General features: G+C 43.4%; 1 protein-coding gene across 18 annotated transcripts in view; it reads left to right on the top strand.

Moving 5' to 3' along the window:
• The window catches only part of HMBOX1 (homeobox containing 1), a 125390-nt gene that overhangs the window by 52635 nt on the left and 52225 nt on the right, over window positions 1-20530 (top strand). For 16 of the 18 annotated variants that reach the window (XR_003992077.1, XM_030490958.1, XM_030490949.1 and 13 more), the window contains 2 exons: window positions 12780-13259; window positions 15233-15318. Coding sequence is in view for 17 of the 18 variants with exons in the window: in XM_030490958.1 (XP_030346818.1) it covers window positions 12780-13259; window positions 15233-15318 (566 nt within the window). In the remaining variant the exon portion in view is untranslated. Of the gene's footprint in view, window positions 1-4717; window positions 4854-12779; window positions 13260-15232; window positions 15319-20530 lie in introns of all 18 variants that reach the window. The other 2 variants (XM_030490952.1, XM_030490953.1) reach the window with 1 other exon arrangement.

Genomic DNA, 20530 nt, shown 5'->3' with positions numbered 1-20530 from the left:
AGACTGTGTGCCAGTAAAACTACACTTGCAAACTCTTTTCTAGTGGAAAAAAAAAAATTGCTTTGTAGTTCAGCACAAAATTAGAGGTAGGTAAGTTTCAGTTATTTTCTGGGTTTGGATTTTAGTTTTCTGAAGCAATAAATTCCTCTCAAGAAAGTGTGTTGGTTGTTATTGGTGGTAATAGATCCCGAGGGAGAAAGACTGTGCCTGAAATACAACAGAATGCCTCTTTTTCTTTATGTGTGGAAGAGGTGGGGGAAATCCTGGTGATGGCATTGCTTGAAACTTGTCCTACACCTTGTCATATCTGATGCTATAGAAGGACCCTGTAGGATGGCTGTATGTGTGGTGAGAAAACCCTCAAAGTCTGGCCAGGTGCTTGGTTTGCCTTCTTGCAGAATGCTTGTGTGACTTTGAACAAGTAATTTTGACTTGTCTGAAGGCCAGGCTTTTTCTGTGAGCTCTTGGTCTCAAAAATCGGCATACTTTTAGTTTCCTGCCTTTTGGGGGTATTCTATGGAAGGATTTGTTCAAGTAGTTAGATACTCCAGCTAGCTTCTGCTTATAGAGAAGAATTCTGAGGTGCTGGGTTTTAATAAAGGAGCGATTAAACTCTGAAGTGAACTGAGAAGGCAGAAGACTGCAGTATACCTACCCCGTAACCTTGACAGCTGAAAATGTGACTTGCCAGTCAGGTGTCTAGGTTAGACCCATGTCTCAGTTTTATTGCTGCAATGACTGTGTTTTCCTCGTGTGGGATAACAACAGTATTTTGGTGTGTTGGTGATTTGCTTAGCTGTATAACTCAAGTGCACACAAGTCCTGCCCTGATTCTGTTACAGAGCTTATGTATCCAAAGTTTAGTCTTCGGCTCCCAGATGGAAGAGCTCCTCCTTCGCTCTTGGCACAGGTTTGGGCTTCGGTCCCTGGTTCAGCACTCAGCTGCCACTACAGCTTTTCTCTCTGTTAGTCCTTCTGATCCTTAATTCTGCCCTTGAATCCAGCCTCAGAGTTTGAATTCCTGCCTCGTTGCTGTAGAACTGCGACAATAGTAGGAAACTCAGATTTTAGAAGCAGGGAAAGTTAGGGTTAGACAGATAAGGTGTCAGTGTGAATCAGTCTGTGCCTTGAGTAGAATTCAGAAGTATCTGGCTCCCAGCCCTGTGCTTAGTCAGAGGTCAGTCCCTTTTGTAAGACTTGGATTATGACAATAATTGGCATTTATATATACATATTTTTGCCTTGTAAGATCAATCTCAAGTTCTCTCTCTCTTTCCCAAAGATGTAAAGCAGATACTATAAAGCAGAGTAAGTTACTCACAAGTGGAATCGGCAGCAAAACTGCTAGGGTTTGCTTACTGCCAGTGTGCCAGCATCCAGTAAAAAATATTTTATCAGCAGTAAAGAATTTCAAAGACTGAGTGGAAGAACAGTTTGTGTGGAAGAGGAGAATTTGGGTTTGGGGCTCTTTAACTAGCTGAGAAACTTGAAGCCTCCTGAAGAAATGATATGTTGATATTCTCCTCTCAGCTTGCCTTCTGTAATTTGTGTAGCGGTGAGTATTTGATTACGTTGGATTTATTTTCAGAAGTTTCAGGCTGCTCTTATTAATTGTCACCATTTTGATCGAAAGCGTATGGCAGTGTTCTGCATTCATAAGACAGTGTTTTGCATTCATAAACAGAACTGGTGACGTTTAACCTCAGTAGATCAGCTTGTAGACTGATTTCACTCCTTGCTGCAGTATGAAGCTTTCGTTTCCCTGGGATGAGAGCAGTCATTACAAGCATTACATTTTGTTTGTGAATCAGGATGAATGGGAGTAGAGTCCTCTTTGAAAATCAGAACTAAGAGATGCAACTGCAGGAGATGATTATGCTAACGTATGGATAAGGATGGCTCTGTGTTCGTTGACATGATGAGCACTTGAGGCCTGATTTTTTTTCTCTCTCTTGAAAACTGCTACAACTCCACTGAAAATACTGGAGTTGCAACTGATGAGCATAAATGTTGGCTCAGATGAGTCAGATCCTTAATCCTCTGTTGCGCCCCAGAATTCATAGCATCAACTACTGTTTTGAAGGCAGCTTTGCTTAATATAGTGCAAACCTTTGGGCATTTCTGAAATATTTAAGTTGGCTGTGAATAAAAGGAGATGCACTTGTTCAATAAGAACAGAAAAGGCCAAAACTTGAATTTCAAAAGACTAGTGTTATGCTGTAAACATCCCACTTTGGTTCCAGTAGTGCGTTAGAGCTGCACTTGATGGGTCACAGTCTTTACCTCTGAACATGAGTGCATGGTATGCCTGGTTTACTTTGTGGTATACATCAACCATTCTGCTTGTGGAACAGCTATAGCTTAGCATGAAGGTGCCTCTCTTGAGCATCTTGTAAGAACCAGCTGCATCCTTTGGGATGGGTAATGGTGGGAGAGAGGTAGAAAAGGAAGGAGGAGTGAATGAAACTTTGCTTGGGTCCTTGGAGCTCATGAAAATGTGTGGAGAGAGAAACAAGCTTGCATAATATAAAGCATGGTTAAAAAAATAACAGACTGGGTAGCTGGAAGTGGAGTTTCTTTGTAGTCACTGGTTCTGATAGAAAGCATCCGGAGCTGTAGTTCATGTGAATTAGGTTGTTGAGTATCAGGCCAATTGACAAGCAAATTATATTGCCTTTGGAAATAGCAGTGCCATCCTTAATATCCATTTTTGCTCGCTGTCTAGATCAGAGACTTCACGTAGAAAGGAAACATAGCAGCCCAGTCATACCGGCCAGGGATGCTTGCACCAGCGCGTGGTCTGTGCCCTGGGTGTGCAAAGCCACCACAGCTGGAGGACATCCATCTCCACAGTTGTTCAGATAGCAGTGCTCACTAGTACTGTATGCACATACACGCAGGAAAACAACTGGCAGGCAAAGGAGTTCAAGCTGTGAGAAAAACACTTGTGATAGCTAAAACACTTGGTTCAGTTAACTGGTTGTAGAAAGTAATTTTTTTTTGCTGTGTTTTGGGATAACCACCTTCAGCTGAAAAGCTACATCTTTACTGTGCAATTTTGCTCTTCCATCTGAAGGGCAAAACTGTGTTCAGTGACACCAGGAAAGTACATGTTATGTTGCAAAAAATGATGGTGCTATCAAAGAGAAGATTACAACTTCTGGAGATCCTGCTGGCAGGACAGTGTAGTGCTGTTAGGGTCCAGCCCTGGACCAGCAGTATGTGCCATATGTCAAAGGAAGTTGGCATCTCCCCCCATCCTGTTTGCTACAGTTAATGTGACTTTATCAGATTACCAATTACCAGGATCCTGTTCAGAACACTTCGGCTGTAGCCCACATCCATATTATGCAGATTATATCAAATATAGGTCTTTTATCAAAAAGTGCAACTGGTTGCAGAGCTTATTAGATAAAGCAGTGAATTTTAATGGATATTTGGAGAAGCAGAAGAGGATCTCTTCAGTGATGCTCGAGTACTTCCTACTCGTGTACAGTGAGTAAAAGAGTGGAAAAAATGATTTCTTGTGATCATTAAAGAGTCCAGAGCCATTTTCTCAAGTGTTACAGGTGTTAAAGCTGGTGTCTGGCCTTATTCCCAAATAGGTAATTGAATTGCTTTGAACTTCTGCAAGTTCAATTGGACATGGACTTAGCTCCTAGCTGTTTTTATGGAGTTATTCTGCTGTGTTCCAGCACCTAGAAAGTTAGTGTCAGGTAAATGATTCTTGTATCTGTGGGGGCTGTGTTTTTCCTTGCTTTTCTTTATGAGATGCAGGGAGGTAAGAGAACACCCCTGTTACCTTGCCACATACCCCCACTCAAGATCAGTACTTTCAAAGCGGGGAAGGGATCCCCATATTTAAAGGGTGAAATTCATACAAAAAAGAGACTAACTAAGTCTTGGTCATATGACAAGGAAAAACAACGGTATTGAGAGCAATTATGCTCCTAAAGAGCTTTGACTCCGGAAAGTGGTGTTAGAAGTGAAAAAGAGCAATGCTGCATCTGGCTGGTTGAGACCTGCTTGTTATTTTGTATCTGTGGATTTGGGGGGGTGGAAATAAGTTCTTTTTTATTTAGCTCCTTATAGTTCTCCCTTCAGTGTGATATTCAGGTACCTCAGGTTACTTTTGGATGAGCCAAAACCATGAAGTTTTAATGCTTTATGGATACCAAGAGACAGGAAGTGGAATGGGTCTGTCTTACTTGGGGTGTGTCTGCCAACTGAATGTAAAAAGTATAAATAAATTTGATACTTCAAGCTACTTCTTTTTTTTTCTTTCTGTCAGGATCTAAATAAACTTGATCCACTTTAAGGGCCAGATTCGGTTGTTAAAAAATTGGTCAATTATAGATTTGAGCTTAATTAGTACTTTCTAGAGGTCTTGCTTTCAAAATTTCAGGGAGAAAAATGCACGACATTTCTCCCTTGGTTGTGCTTTCTATTTCGGTTATCTCCCCAAGGAAATTTGACAATACTGGTGAGAGTTTTTCTAACTGATAAGGAGATGATGCATGTGATTATAAGCTAAGATCTGCAAGTGTTGAGGATATTTTGCTACTGTGGCAGCAAAGTTTGCCAGTTTGACTACAGCAAAGCAGTCGATCCACAGTCTTTGTTCGCAGGAAAAGTATTTGCCATCTTTATTTTCTACTGCACGCCCCCAATCATTCTGCTTGCCTCTGTCTTTTTTTACTTCTTGTTACCTTTGCAGTTGATTGTATTTCATAAAGAAGAAGAGGGGGGAAGCAAATTGAATTATAGCTAGCCAGAGGAGTTCAGGAGGATAAGAGGCTCTTACAGCAATATGGGGGGGATGAAGTAGAGGAGAATATCCACTAATTAACGAGGTGAGTGAAATTACAATGATTCTAAAATGGCTGATTTACTTAACTGCTTTGCAAATTGATCTTTAAGTAGGGTAAGTTTATTCAAATATTTTGCAAAGAGAAAATAACTGCAGCCCTGCTAGAATAACGTTTCTAAATAATATTACTGTAGTTATTCATTAAAAAGATAGTTGGCAATGTTGGAACATGTTCAGTAATACCACGTTTTGCAATATTTGTTTTGGGTTTTTAATGGCAAATTCCCGCTTCCTGCAGTTTTCAATACATAAAACTCACTCAGAAGCATTGTTTCTAGGTCTCATGGTTGTGTAGAGAAGTACCCGAAAATATGAATAAGAGTTCAAAATCAAGAAGACCAAAGAGAAGTATGTCAGATGCAATATATGCTGTGTATGTAAATATAAGCAAGGCAGTTTTTACATCTGTATATGACATTAGTTAGACTAGCAGTGAGATACTGTATCTGATTTTGGTGTTCTTAACTTTTAAGCATTTGAAAAATTATGCAGAAGTTTTTTTAAAGGGTTGGAGGGGTAGAAGAATATTTTGCATGGACAAACTGGCAGACCATTGATTTTGGTTTGGTTTGCTTTGTTTTTTTAAATTACCACATTTTTCCAATGCTTGTGTTGACATAGTGTGATGGGTTTAATTTGACAGTAGGTTTGCTACTCTTAGATTACTTTCTGCAAGCCTCTTAGAAGAAGTCCACAGATTAAGAGGACTCTGCAGAACACAAGTTGAATATCTTATCCTTACAGCAGAGGATGGCCTTGTCCAGCAGCCCTTGCATCCCTGTACAATTACTGCACATGCACAGCATATTCCTGCTGCATTGAAGTGAGACAAGTTGGAGGCCAGACCACTTTCCTCACATACAGCAGCCTACAACAGGTCATAGAATTATAGAATGGTTAGGGTTGGAAAGGACTTTTAAGATCATCCAGCTCCAACACCCCTGCCATGGACAGGGACGCCTCACACTAGAGCATGTCACCCAAGGCTCTGTCCAACCTGGCCTTGAACACTGACAGGCATGGAGCATTTACCACTTCTTTGGGCAACCTGTTCCAGTGCCTCACCACCCTCACAGTAAAGAACTTCTTCCTTTCATCTAACCTGAACTTCCCCTGTTTAAGTCTGAACCCGATACCCTTTGTCCTATCACTACTGTCCCTGTGAAGAGTCCCTCTCTGGTATCCTTGTAAGCCCCCTTCAGATATTGGAAGACTGCTACGAGGTCTCCACATAGCCTTCTCTTCTCCAGGCTGAACAACCCCAACTTTCTCAGCCTGTCTTCATATCGGAGGTGCTCCAGACTCCTGATCATCCTCGCAGCCCTCCTCTGGACTCGCTCCAACAGCTCCATGTCCTTCTTGTGTTGAGGACACCAGAACTGTACACAGTACTCCAAGTGAGGTCTCAGGAGAGCAGAGTAGAGGGGCAGGATCACCTCCTTCTGCCTGCTGGTCATGCTGTTCCTGATGGAGCCCAGGATACGGTTGGCTTTCTGGGATGCGAGTGCACACTGAAGCCGGCTCATCTTCAGTTTGTCATCAACCAACATCCCCAAGTCGTTCTCCGCAGGGCTGCTCTGAATCACTTCTCCACCCAACCTGTAGCTGTGCCTGGGATTGCCCTGAACCAGGTCATAGAATAGAATCATAGAATCGTAAGGGTTGGAAAGGACCTTAAGATCATCTAGTTCCAACCCCCCTGCCATGGGCAGGGACACCTTGCCCTAAACCATGTGGCTCAAGGCTCTGTCCAACCTGGCCTTGAACACTGCCAGGGATGGAGCATCCACAACCTCCCTGGGCAACCCATTCCAGTGCTTCACCACCCTCACTGTAAAGAACTTCTTCCTTATATCTAATCTAAACTTCCTCTGTTTAAATTTGAACCCATTACCCCTTGTCCTACCACTACAGTCCCTAAGGAAGAGTCCCTCCCCAGCATCCTTGTAGACCCCCTTCAGATACTGGAAGGCTGCTATGAGGTCACCACGCAGCCTTCTCTTCTCCAGGCTGAACAACCCCAACTTTCTCAGCCTGTCTTCATATGGGAGGTGCTCCAGCCCTCTTATCATCCTCGTGGCCCTCCTCTGGACTCGCTCCAACAGCTCCATGTCCTTTTTATGTTGAGGACACCAGAACTGTACGCAGTACTCCAAGTGGGGTCTCACAAGAGCAGAGCAGAGGGGCAGGATCACCTCCTTCGACCTGCTGGTCACGCTTCTTTTGATGCAGCCCAGGATACGGTTGGCTTTCTGGGCTGCCAGCGCACACTGCCGGCTCATGTTAAGCTTCTCGTCAACCAACACCCCCAAGTCCTTTTCTGCAGGGCTGCTCTGAATCTCTTCTCTGCCCAGCCTGTAGCAGTGCCTGGGGTTGCCCCAACCCAGGTGTAGGACCTTGCACTTGGCTTGGTTAAACTTCATGAGGTTGGCATCGGCCCACCTCACAAGCGTGTCAAGGTCCCTCTGGATGGCATCCCTTCCCTCCAGCATATCAACCGAACCACACAGCTTGGTGTCATCGGCAAACTTGCTGAGGGCGCACTCAATCCCACTGTCCATGTCACCGACAAAGATGTTGAACAGGACCGGTCCCAACACCGATCCCTGAGGGACACCACTCGTTACAGGTTTCCAACTGGACATCGAGCCATTTACCACAACTCTTTGCGTGCGGCCATCAAGCCAGTTTTTTATCCACCGAGTGGTCCATCTATCAAATTGATGTCTCTCCAATTTAGAGACAAGGATGTCATGTGGGACAGTGTCGAATGCTTTGCACAAGTCCAGGTAGATGACATCAACTGCTCTGCCGCTGTCCATCAGTTCCGTGGCTCCATCATAGAAGGCCACCAAATTGGTCAGGCAGGATTTCCCCTTAGTGAAGCCATGTTGGCTGTCACCGACCACCTCGTTGTTTTTCATGTGCCTTAGCATGTTTTCCAGGAGAAACTGTTCCAAGATTTTGCCAGGCACAGAGGTGAGACTGACTGGTCTGTAGTTCCCCGGGTCTTCCACCTTCCCCTTCTTGAAAATGGGGGTTATATTTCCCTTCTTCCAGTCATCGGGAACTTCACCTGACTGCCAGGATTTTTCGAATATGATGGACAGTGGTTTAGCAACTTCATTCGCCAGCTCCTTCAGGACCCGTGGATGGATTTCATCAGGTCCCATGGACTTGTGCACGTTTAGGTTCTTAAGATGGTCTCGAACCTGATCCTCTCCTATAGTGGGTCTAAGGTCTTCGTTTTCACAGTCCCTGCATTTGCTTTCCAAGACTTGGGTTGTGTGGTCAGAGCATTTGCTGGTGAAGACTGAGGCAAAGAAGTCATTAAGAACCTCAGCCTTCTCCAAATCCATGGTAGCCAGTTCTCCTGATAGCTTCTGGAGAGGGCCTACATTGTCCCTAGCCTGTCTTTTATTTGCTACGTATCTATAGAATCCTTTCCTGTTATCTTTTACATCCCTTGCCAAACTTAATTCTAGCTGGGCCTTAGCTTTCCTAACCTGGTCCCTAGCTTCTCGGGCAATGCTCCTGTATTCTTCCCAGGCCGCCTGTCCTTGCTTCCACCTTCTATAAGCTTCTTTTTTCCCTCTAAGTTTCCTCAGCAGCTCCTTGTCCATCCATGGAGGTCTCCTGGCCCTCCTGCTGCACTTTCTTCTAGTCGGGATGCAACACTCTTGAGCACGTAGCAGGTGATCCTTGAATACCGACCAGCAGTCTTGGGCCCCCCTGCCCTCTAGGACTGTATCCCATGAAACCTTACTAAGGAGGCTCCTGAAGAGGCCAAAGTCTGCTTTCTTGAAGTCCAGGGCAGTGAGCTTGCTGCACGCTCTTCTCACCGTCCTGAGGATCTCAAACTCAACCATCTCGTGATCACTAGAGCCAAGGCTGCCCTGGAGCGTTACATTTCCAACCAGTCCCTCCCTGTTGGTGAGCACAAGGTCCAGCATGGCACCTCTCCTCGTCGGCTCCTCTACTGCTTGAAAGAGGAAGTTGTCTTCCACACACTCGAGGAACCTCCTGGATTGCTTGTGCCGGGCCGTACCGTCCCTCCAACAGATGTCAGGATGGTTGAAGTCCCCCATGAGGACCAGGGCCTGCGAGCGTGAGGCTGCTCCTATCTGTCTGCAGAGCGCTTCATCCACAGAGTCCTCTTGATCAGGCGGCCTGTAACAGATCCCCACCGTAATGTCCCCCGTTGCTGTTTTCCCTTTGATCCTGACCCACAAACACTCTGTTACCTCATCACCCATCCCCAGACAGAGTTCCATACTCTCTAGCCTATCACTGACATAGATAGCAACGCCCCCTCCCTGTCTGCCTGGCCTGTCTTTTCTAAACAGCCTGTAACCTTCCATTCCGACATTCCAGTCATAGGAGCCATCCCACCATGTTTCTGTGATACCAATGACATCATATTCCCGTAGCCTTGCACACATCTCTAATTCCTCTTGCTTGTTCCCCATACTACGGGCATTTGTATAGAGGCACCTTAGCCGAGCTCCAAATGAAGCCGACTCAATGGCTGGGGCAGCTGGAACATCTCTGCATTGCTCCAAGCACTTATTACAGGTGCTGGCAACTGACCAGGAATGTTGGGATGGATCAATGCTCCCCTCCCCCAACACATCTAGTTTAAAGCTTTCCTGACCAGCCTGGCAAGCCTCCTACCAAAACAGCTCTTCCCCTTCTTTGTCAGACCAGCTCCACCAGCCTCCGGTAGATCTGGCCTCCCAATAGGTCAACTATTTCTCTTTCATCTAAGAACACTGCAGTTCATTATATGTAATTCGCTAGTAATTTACTAAAGGATACTTAGGATTCACTAAAGGATTACATGTAATTCACTAAAGGAGATTAATTTGGCCTGACAACCCAGATCTAGAAGCACAGCCCTGACATTTTAGGCAAATTAGGAATCACACCTAAATTTTAAAAGGAATGACTGGCCATGGCAACAAACTGCTGCAAGAAATGGCAAGTTCTCTGTTATGTGGCATTTTTGAAGCTACCTGAAAAGTCATGCTTTTGTCAGATGCTAGTTTTTCAGTTCTCGGGCTAGAAGGACAAAAGTTTTGGGTTTTTAGGTCTGTGACAAATGGGAGATTAACCTAGACAGTCTAAAGTATGTTTTAGTATTAAACTTCAAAGAGTCAGTAAAATAGGAATTTTGAGTAGAGGTAATTCCGGATGGAGGTTCTTGTTCATTAAATTCTCCAGTTCAACAAAGTACTTGAGCACATGAAACTTGGTGTTGACACATAAATGATCCAGGAAATGGCAGCATTAGAAATACAGGTAAGAAATGCCCCAAATGGGCTTATCTTTAAGGAAAGGCAAGCTGGCATATCTAGTGAAAACCATCTCAAGGCCAGATGTTTAAGAAGAGATTTTCTATCTGAAAACCATACTACTCAGAGGTGACATTGGGGGCTTTCAGGCTGTACTGAAGTTTGTGATGTGAGTCAGTAAGTCACTGTGGCACTTCTCACAAAGCTTGGAGAAAAGCACTGAGCAGCCCTGCCTCCCCTGACGCAGAGGCCAAACCTAGAACACAGTGTCTGTTTCCAAATGCTCCTTGTCAAGCTCTGAACGTCTCAGTCTGAGATATGACTTCCAAATTTTAGTTGTTACAATTCCAGTCAGTCGCTAGTCTACTCCTGCATTGGCTGCTGTGTCCTCCTTTTAGTAGAATAATCTGGGTGCTCGTCTTTTAAAATTTAAAATGGCTTGTACATTTTCAGTAATCAATTGTCCAAAGGACAGCGCATTCCGGTTGGACTGAAGCACTTATATGGCTGTAGTCCGTCTGTCTTCTCACAGTCATTTTCTTGGATGGGAGTCATCCCCTTGTGTTGTCCTCCTGCTTCTTTCTCCAATGTCCACACTTGAAACAATTAAAAGGGCTCAGTAGTTGCTTGATGAGGCCAAGGACAGGAGCTTTTTCTCATTTCTGTATTTTCCAGGCTGCAGATGCCATTTTTGTGGGTTTATGCATCCTGGCTTTGTAGCACTTTGTATAGCTACCCTTTAGCTACAGCTCTACTAAGCAAGCCAGTTCTCAGTGCTGTTCTTCAACCTCGAGGTCACTTGGCCACCTCCATACTACCAGACCCGCCTAGCATTGAAGCTGAATGACTGCATCCAGAGAGGGTTTGTGGTTTCTGCTCCACGCAAAGTCTTGAAAAAAGCCTGTGAACTGGTTGGAAGTGCACTGGTTGTGCTGATCCAAAACTGCCAGAAACAGCTGCAGCGATTTAATAATGCTGCAGATGACTGCATGTAGATGCTGCGGTGCCTCTTCCTGGGCACTATTTCATTTCCTAGCATTGACATGGCTGTACCCTCTGACTCAAGGATGGACCTGTTCCCATTGCCTCGTCAGGTCTGTGTAGTGAGAGGTTACTCCTCTGAAGAGATTCTCTTGCTACACACCAAAAACCTACAGACTTTGTTTACTGCAATTCATGTATCTTAAAAAAGACTAAATGTAGCAGTTGAAAAATTGTCACTCTGTGGCTTCCGTTGGGGGCTTCTCTGTGCCAGTGCAGAAGTGGAAATGAGATGTGATCTTCAAAATTTGTGGAGAGAAATAGGCAGCCCTGTGTCTGGAAGGTCTGGCATAATTGAGACAGCCATCATCCCTCTTTCTGTTTTCATTGGGTTCTTGGAATTCTTGCTTGACTTTCCTGAGGCTGCTGTTTGTCTGCTCTCACTTGTAGGGATTGTACGTTAGCTCTGTCATGTCTCCTGGAGTTTGAGTAATCTCTTCACCCTGCTCTCCTGCAGGAGTTGTAATAAAGCATTGACTCATAAGAAGATTCACAAGAAGGATGGAAAATGGAAAATGCCTTGATCTCTTTGCCAAGTTCTGTCTGCCCTCCATCTGCCATTCCTTCTCAAAATCTTGAGTTCTGAAGGAGGTGATCTTGTCATTTGTATGCCATTTGGATGTGTAGCGAGGAGACCTAGGAAGGAAAAGAGACTAAAGGAGCATGTTGTGATTTTTTTTTTTTCCAGTTCCATTTCTGGCCTTTGCAGCAAATACATGTTCATTGTTCTGGCACTTTGGGAAGTTTAGGAGTTAAAAATGCTTTTGATGAGCCACCATGATGCTTGAGTTACATGAGAAGCGTGCCTTTGGAGGGGAAAAGGCTGTAGACTTATTTCTTTAAATGAAAGCTCAGTAATAATTGGATGTGCTGCACTTTCCTTGTTAGGGCCGGTGATCTGTGACAACATTGCAGGTTCAAAAGTTACAGACTTCAGAAATCAAACTTCAGATACGGGACTTCAGTCAAATCAACTTTGGTCCTACAGGCCACTATAATTTCCGCTAAATGTGTTTTTTATCTTCTTTTTTTCAAGGTAGCAACAAAGTTAGGGCAGCTTGAACTCCTCGCACTTAAGATTTGAAAGAGATTCATAAAACTCACATCATAACTGGTTAAAACTTCTCCAAAAAACCTCAACCTTGAACTAACAGGTTTGGAGTCTTCTGACTGGTGGATACTTAGCAGTGGACAATATTTTGTCTGAAATCAAGTTACAGCCTTAATTGCTGAGCAACCACTGTCTGTCTGTAGCAGCGGTTTATCAAAAGCAAAAGGGTACTATTCTAGAAGGTGTAGGGAATGCTAGAAGAGAGAATTGCTGTTTGAGCACTTCAAAGAAAATAAGCCCTTTTGCTACATAGTGGGACTAGCATTCGTGGGAGGTTGCTAGCATTCGTGGGAGGTTGCCTGCTGAGCTTGTTTGGAGGTGGACTATTGAGCTGCCAGTTCTATCATGTGTGTGACTTAAAGTTTTGGACCAGAATTGATCTTTCCAGCATGTAAGGTACTTTCATGTACCACAGAGAACTATTGAACTGAATTATTTGCTTTTACATTTTACCTTGTTTTAGTCTGCTGGAAACCATGTCTCACTACACAGACGAACCAAGATTTACCATAGAGCAGATAGACCTGCTTCAGCGCCTGAGACGTACCGGAATGACCAGACATGAAATTCTCCACGCGCTGGAAACCTTGGATCGTCTTGATCAAGAGCATAGTGACAAATTTGGAAGAAGGTCTAGCTATGGAGGTGGTTCCTACAGCAACAGTACCAACAATGTCCCAGCATCTTCCTCTACAGCCACAGCTTCAACACAGACCCAGCATTCTGGGATGTCCCCATCACCGAGCAACAGTTACGATACCTCCCCACAGCCTTGCACTACTAATCAGAACGGGAGGGAGAGTAACGAGAGGTTGTCTGCATTCAACGGGAAGATGTCACCTACGCGCTACCCACTTGCAAACAGCTTGGCTCAAAGGTCATACAGTTTTGAAGCTTCTGAAGAGGACTTGGACATTGATGACAAAGTGGAGGAACTGATGAGGTTAGTAGAAGTCTTTGTAAAAAGTTTGGAAGGTCAGAGTGAGAGGTCCGCCAGAAGAAATCTGCATGTTGGAGGGCTGCTCAGTAGAGATAGGTATTACCAAGAAAGCAGAAACGGCTTTAGACAGCTATTCCCCTGCTAGTTCCATAATGGTCACTATCTCAGTACCTCTCACCTGCCTCTTAGTCTTGTGTAGAGAAGCCCTGGCCATGTGTGGGTATCCCAGTCTGTTTTACTGTTGAAATATCTGTACCAAAAATTGAAATTAATGTTAGTGCACTAATTTTCACTCTCCTTGTATTCAGGAGACTTCTGACAGTGTCAATTCACATGACTCCTCCTCCACTACTTCATACCAGTTGTATTTCCTTCCATATATAGGGCGAGTAGAGAATCTGCTTGACTAATGCTTTCCAGTGGGATCTGCAGAGCATGTTATGTTATATGTTTAGAGTTTGTGGCAGGGCTGACTCTCTCTGGGATTTCCACAGTCTTCAGGTTGGCATAGGAAAATACAAATAATGAAGAAGAAGCAGAAGTCTTCACTGAGAGCCAGTGGGTTGGGTTTTTTTTTTTCTTCCCAGACTGACCTTCCTTTACTTTTAGTGGCTTCCTTTTCAGCATTACAGCAAAGATGAAAGGAGGGGATTACACTAGTGAGGATGAAGGTCAGAGTCAGTGGGCTTGATAGCAAAAAGAAATAAGAGGAAAAGCCAAATGTCTCAAAACGGTTCTGGTCATAGTCTTGGAATGTCTTTCCCTCCCCTCCCCCCCCCCCCCCCAAAAAAAAAAATTGCAACATTTATGAAGTACCTGTGAGAGATCTAGGGTCCATAAGCTCCAGGATAAAAATATGTTTGAACTAGTTTGGAGACTTAGGGTGAAAGTGTGGCTTTTGGAGGAGAGTATTAGAGATAAGGAGTATGAAAAGCTGATCAACCTCATGTACTATCGGCTGCAGGATAATGGAGTAATGCAGGAAGGTGGTGGGTTTAGCAGTGTGCAGGAGTTCTCATTGCTGAAGTTTAATCATTCCTTTGAGTTTTGGGTTCCTATGCAATAAGTTTCAGGTTATGCTTTTAATGCTTATTTAAATGGAAACTGCTTTTATTTGCAGGCATACAAAGATGAGCATTGGGTACAGAACTAAAAATGAGCTCACAACATAGCATTTATTTTGCATTTACATTTGCAAGCTTGAATCTGCCTTGAATGCTGCTGAGGCAGGAGGGGAGAAGGGGAAGGCAAACTACCAAATAGTAAAGTCTGGTTTTAATTGTCTGCCCTTCTGAGGAAGGGAGAGAGGAAGAGGAGAGAAAAGTATGTGTTTACTGCAGTTAAAATTTTCTGCATATCACAGTCCCTCTGCAACCTACAGATTTTATTTTTTTTTAGCACAGTTTTAGTCCCTTCTGAACTATCTTTGCACACCTTATAAAAATCATATAAAGGCTTTAAATAACTGGCACTTGTTCATTCAGTGCAAGCTGTGGACTAAGGAAGTGGGGGGGGGGGGGGATCGAGGTTGCAAAATCTTTTCTCCTTTGAGTCTTTTCCTTGAAAGGTTTGAGGAGATTTGTGTATGTGTATCCATTTGTGCAGCTAACCAGGCAGACCCTGCTATCCTTTATATTTTATTTTTGTGCCTCATTTTTATGACTGAGGTTTTTATGCTGGTATGTGAGATTTATTCATCCCTGTATAATGAAACTTTGTACATTCCATATGGCAGTGCTGCACCTAATATGAATTATATAGGACATGAGTCATCCATTCTCCTGCTAGGGTACTTTGATCAAACGTGACACTTGTTAAAAGAAGTGTCCACCGGTGAGGCACTTTGACTATTTTAATGCCTGCCTTCCCCTCTCCTTGTCCCCTAAATAAAGGAAATAAAGCCATTTTGCATCTCCAAAGTGCACTTTGGTCTGTCTGTCTTTTTGTGTGTTCTTTTGGTTTTTTTGTTTTGGTAGGAGGGACAGCAGCGTGATAAAGGAGGAAATCAAAGCCTTCCTAGCCAATCGGAGAATTTCCCAAGCAGTTGTTGCACAGGTAACAGGTAAGAGCTCGGGGAGTCCTTTCTTCATTTTGGGAAACTGTACCTAACTGTCTATCTCTGCACAGTGCAGATGTTGGAATATTGCTTGGCTTTCTGCATTGCAGTGCAGATCTGTCAGCTTAGTCATGATAATGTATGCCTTTGATTTAAGACCCATTGTCCTGCACATCATGGAACTTCCCCAGTGAATCACTTTTTTTTTTTTCTTTTTCTTTTTTTTTCTTTTTGTGGCTTGTGCTAGCAGATTTTATTTTACAGCATTATAATAAGCCCTAAGTTCTTATCTTAAAATGAAAAAGGTTTTCCTTAATTCTAAAATTGTTTGTGGAAAGTGGCAAATAGATGCGTATCTTCATCTCTATGTATGGGGAGAGAGAGATATATAGATATGTATTTATATTACAAAATGTATATGAATAATAGGGAGGCACAGCTATAGTTGGTATAACTACAGGCAGAGCGAGCTGGGCTTGTTCAGCATGGAGATGAGAAGGCTGTAGGGAGACCTTCCAGTGTGTAAAGGGGCTGAAAGGAAAGCTGGAGAGGGGCATTTGACAAAGGCCTGTAGGGACAGGACAAGGGGGAACGGCTTTAAACTGACAGAGAGGAGATTTAGGTGAGATCTTCGGAAGAAGTTGTTCCCTGTGAGGGTGGTGAGGCCCTGGCACAGGTTGCCCAGAGAAGCTGTGGCTGCCCCATCCCTGGCAGTGTTCAAGGCCAGGTTGGACGGGGCTTGGAGCAACCTGGTCTGTTGAAGGTGTCCCTGCCCATGGCAGGGGGTTGGAACTAGATGAGCTTTAAGGTCCCTTCCAAGCCAAACCATTCTGTGATCCAGGAGTCATACTGTGATAGACTGAAGTTTTTCCGTCACCTGCCTTTGAGCAACATCCCCAGTTCCCTCAGCCATTCCTCACAAGACCCTTCACCAGCTCCATTGCCCTTCCCTGCATACGCTTCAGCACCTCAGTATCTTAGGATGCAGACTTACTAAAATAGATCGCTCAATCCCATGTTATACCTATAACATACATTATTTTTTTAACTCAAGCTTGAATAAAATCTTGAAAATAGATCATCTTAAAGGTTTTTTGATGACTAGGAATTACAAACCAGCAAGAGGGAAGTTGTTCTTTTTTGGTATTTCCAGTATTTGAAAGGTCATAAGAACCCATCTGCCTGGGAGATTTGGGTTTGCAGACATGCTAGCAGTTGAGGTAGGCAGGCAGAAACGGGTGCTTGATCCATGGAGGTAGGAATTCCTTCCACATCTCCAACTTTTCTCTGTGACCTTGGGCTAAATTATTTGTCCTTCCCTAGTTTCAATTTTGTCTGTAAAATCATGAGATTAACATTTAGTGTAACTGAGGAATATTATTAGCCATATCAGATGTTAGCATTAGTACTTCAGAAATTAAACGTTATATCTAGTTGCTTAAGTTATACCCGAACTCTGAAGTTTTAGCAGTTAGTGGGTCCCTCCCCTACTTTTGTGCAGTCCTTGCCTGAATATAGTTCTAGAATAACCCATCTCTGAATTAACCTTCATGTCTACCAGCAGTCAAACTAGCTTCCTCTTCAGGAGAAATCAAGCAAAGAGGGAAAAATTGCAGAAAAAGACGCTAAAAGAAGCCAGCATTTTTATTTTTACTTTTTGTCAGTGCAGACTGCTACACGCAGAGCCATTGAATCAGAGTTATCACAACAAATCTAAGACAGAGTCTGTGTCAGTAAAAGGAAAGGAGCTAATGATAATTCTGTAGGTGTCTTGGTGCATGTCTTTGATACCCCTGCAGGCAGACTGTGGGAAAGTCAAGACTGGTCTCTTCACACCTGATCATTTTGCTCCTTCATTCCTCAACCTACTGTCTTGCATTTCAGTTGTCATTAAGTTGGCATTTAGCCTTTGGGAGCTTTCATTGTTTGTCATGCTGTTCCTCCTGTGAGTAAACAACACCATCCACTTCGTACACAGTTGACTAAGTTTCACAGCCATCCCACTCAACCCTCCTGGGTGACAAGGAGGGGGAATCCAGAATGTAGTTGCACAGTGATCAGAGAAAATATTACTAGATGTCTCTTCTGAGCCTGTCAGTGGGACAGACGAAGACCTAAGTAATGGCAGTGCTTTATTATCTTGTTTTCAAGCCATATCAATGGGAAAACAGGTAGATCTAAATGTTAAATGGCTACATCCTTTTGCAGCAGTGTTTCTGTGGACCTTTCAAATGAGAAAAGAAAGTGGTATTTTGCACATGATGCAGTTTCTCAAGACGAGATGGCATCAAGGCTTGCACTGCACTGTGATACACCAGTCTCTTCCTCCTACTACCTTTGGCAGTTGAACTGTGTCATCCTCCCTGTGCTTGGTGGGAAGGTCTACTGGAGCCGATTCATTTTAAATATAACCCATAGCCTCACGTAAGCAGATGTGTAGTACTTATGTGCCACTATTAAGTACATAGTTATAGCTTATCTGAAAAGAAATAGTAAATCTCAAAGAGATGTTTGAAGGGACCAGATTAAAGAGTGTGCTCAGCACTTCCAGGGAGAAACATCAGCTTCCTCTCAAAAGTACACCATGGTGAAGAGTGACTGAAAATAGCTTGGGACAGAGATCCAGCACAGAAGGCACATGTCCCTGGGCTCTCACTTCCAGAGCTGTCTTAGGCCCGATGAGTGCTAGTTGACTTGTGTATTCTTCCAACATCCCTTCCCACTCAGGCTCTGAAATGGGCTCCCAAGGAAGGCCTCAAAACCACTTTTGGTTCATTAAAAGAGCAGTTTGTATTGACAGAGGTAATGCTTTGCAGAATATATGATCCCAAGTAGTGCCATCTTGGTATTTACCAACTTAGTCTTGCCGGTAAAGTTGTTCTGTAAATAATTCAGTAAACAAGAGCTAAAATAGATGAACGAAATCCAAAGAGTGGTCAGTAACAGATGGTGTAGGGGAGGATCATTACTGTGAAATGATACCTTTTCAGAAGATTGTTCAGCCTTCAGTGACCAATCAAGCATCTCAGGGTCCTCTTCATTATGTTGCATATGGAGGTGGAACCCTGTTCTGGCCAAAGAAGCTGTGCAAGGGGACAGTTCTGCAAGAACAGATCAGTAACCCACAGAAGCTGGTTACTGTTGTAATGTTGTAAGTACTGTTGTATTACTGTAGCAAACTGTTACTGGAGGCTGTAGTGTGGATGTTGGATGTTGGATGTATTTGGCTTGCCCATCCACTGGCTACCACCCTGCATCAGCTGGAAGTCTTTTGTGTAGCACTTGAAATAAATGCAGAATAGTGTGGCCTCAGCTTTTAACATCCATCTCTTTTGCCTGGTGTACTGAGAGAAGAGGACAGACTGGAAAATAGTAACAAAGTGTTAAATAGTGACTGGAAAATAAAGGAATTATTGATAAGAAGCAAAAACCTAGCATAACACTTACTAGTGCTGGTCCTAAATACAGGAGCTGCTTTTTATAGAAACTTTTTTAATGGTGTCTGTAATAAGATAAACAAGAAGCACTTGGGTTGGGCTCTGTATAAATAATCTCCTACTGATAAGAAAAATGACAGTATAAACAGGAGCTAATAATAGTTCCTGCGGAATTTCCTATCGTGTTATTTGAAGCTCCTTTTAACTTAGCTGCAGCTTACTTGGGGGTCGGTATTTAGCCCTATGTGTGGCAGTTGAGATGCCAAATTTTTTATCAACAATAAACTGAAGTCGTATGCTGCAATTTGCTTTAATTGCCACCAAAATTGTGTCAAGGTACCAAGGGTGTTATGGTCAGAGGGCAAAGGATAAAGAGATAAATGTAAATTAATTAAGTAATGCTGTCTCTTAGCTTCTGAATATAGATGGAGGGTGAGGGAAATGTTTGCAGAAATTAATGTCTTTCTGTTATGTACAACAGTAAAGGAGAGAGGGAGGAGTATACACAGATGAGCCTTTTGCAGCCAGGCTAAATGCTTTGATGGATGATGCCTCTGCAAGATTTGGAAATAGTACCTTTTCCATTTTTTACACATAGAGAGTGAAGGAACAAAAAAGAACCTTACTTCCCTGAGGGTCACAGTGGAAGCAGTCTGTTGCAGAGCAGGAATTTGAATCCAGATTTCTCAAGTCTTAGGCTAGTAGCATAAAAACTGAACCACCATTAAAAAAAAGAAATCAACAACAATAAAATGAAGAGGTCAAAAATTTTATTTTTTTTTTTAATACATAATACACAGAGCTTTCCTGTGTTCAGTTCTGCTAACCTTCCCAGTTATTCTGCTTGTACCATTCAGCCCTGTCCTACTGTCTCTATCTTAATTCATATGAGATCTTCAGGACTTAGCTTTATGTTATGCTAAACACACAGAGCATCTAGCACGGTTGAGGGCAGCCTTGAAGCACTGCTGTAACGTAAGTAAAATCCCTTAAGGTTTGGAACTGATGCACAGGGATGCTGAGCAAAGTGAAACTTAAGTACTTCCATTGTGAGGAGAATTCAGAAAATTACTTAGTTACTGATCACCTGAAATGACAAGAAATTGGATATTGAAAAACATTTTCCTTCCTGTTTTTTTTTTAATACTCATGACAACACAGTGAAAGATGTGTTTTTCTGTCACTTTGATCTTTGCAAGTTTTCTGTAGACAAGGTTTGCTAATCTCCTAAATTGATAGATGTCCTTTGCTATGGGAAGGAGTGACATGTGGCACAAGTCAACATTTCATAGAACCGTAGAATCACAGAATGGTTTGGGTTAGAAGGGACCATAAAGCTCATCGAGTTCCAACCCCCTGCCACGGGCAGGGACACCTTCCACGAGAACAGGTTGCTCCAAGCCCCGTCCAACCTGGCCTTGAACACTGCCAGGGATGGGGCAGCCACAGCTTCTCTGGGCACCCTGTGCCAGGGCCTCACCACCCTCACAGGGAAGAACTTCTTCCTAAGATCTCATCTCAATCTCCCCTCTGTCAGTCTAAAGCAATTCCCCCTTGTCCTGTCCCTACAGACCTTTGTCAAAGCCCCTCTCCAGCTTTCTTGTCAGCCCCTTTACAGACAGGAAGCTGCTCTAAGGTCTCCCTGGAGCCTCCCTCTTCCAGGCTGAACAACCCCAACTCTCTCAGCCTGTCATTGGAATTGCTGTAATTCTTTGTGATTACCACTTCTTCGTTAATTATTTTCTGTGAGAAGACTAGTTGTCCTCATTACAATGTGTTCA

Source organism: Strigops habroptila, chromosome 6, assembly GCF_004027225.2.
Source record: "Strigops habroptila isolate Jane chromosome 6, bStrHab1.2.pri, whole genome shotgun sequence".
NCBI lineage: Eukaryota > Metazoa > Chordata > Aves > Psittaciformes > Psittacidae > Strigops > Strigops habroptila.
Note: the sequence above shows the minus strand (reverse complement) of the source record. Positions and strands in the feature narration are given on the sequence as shown.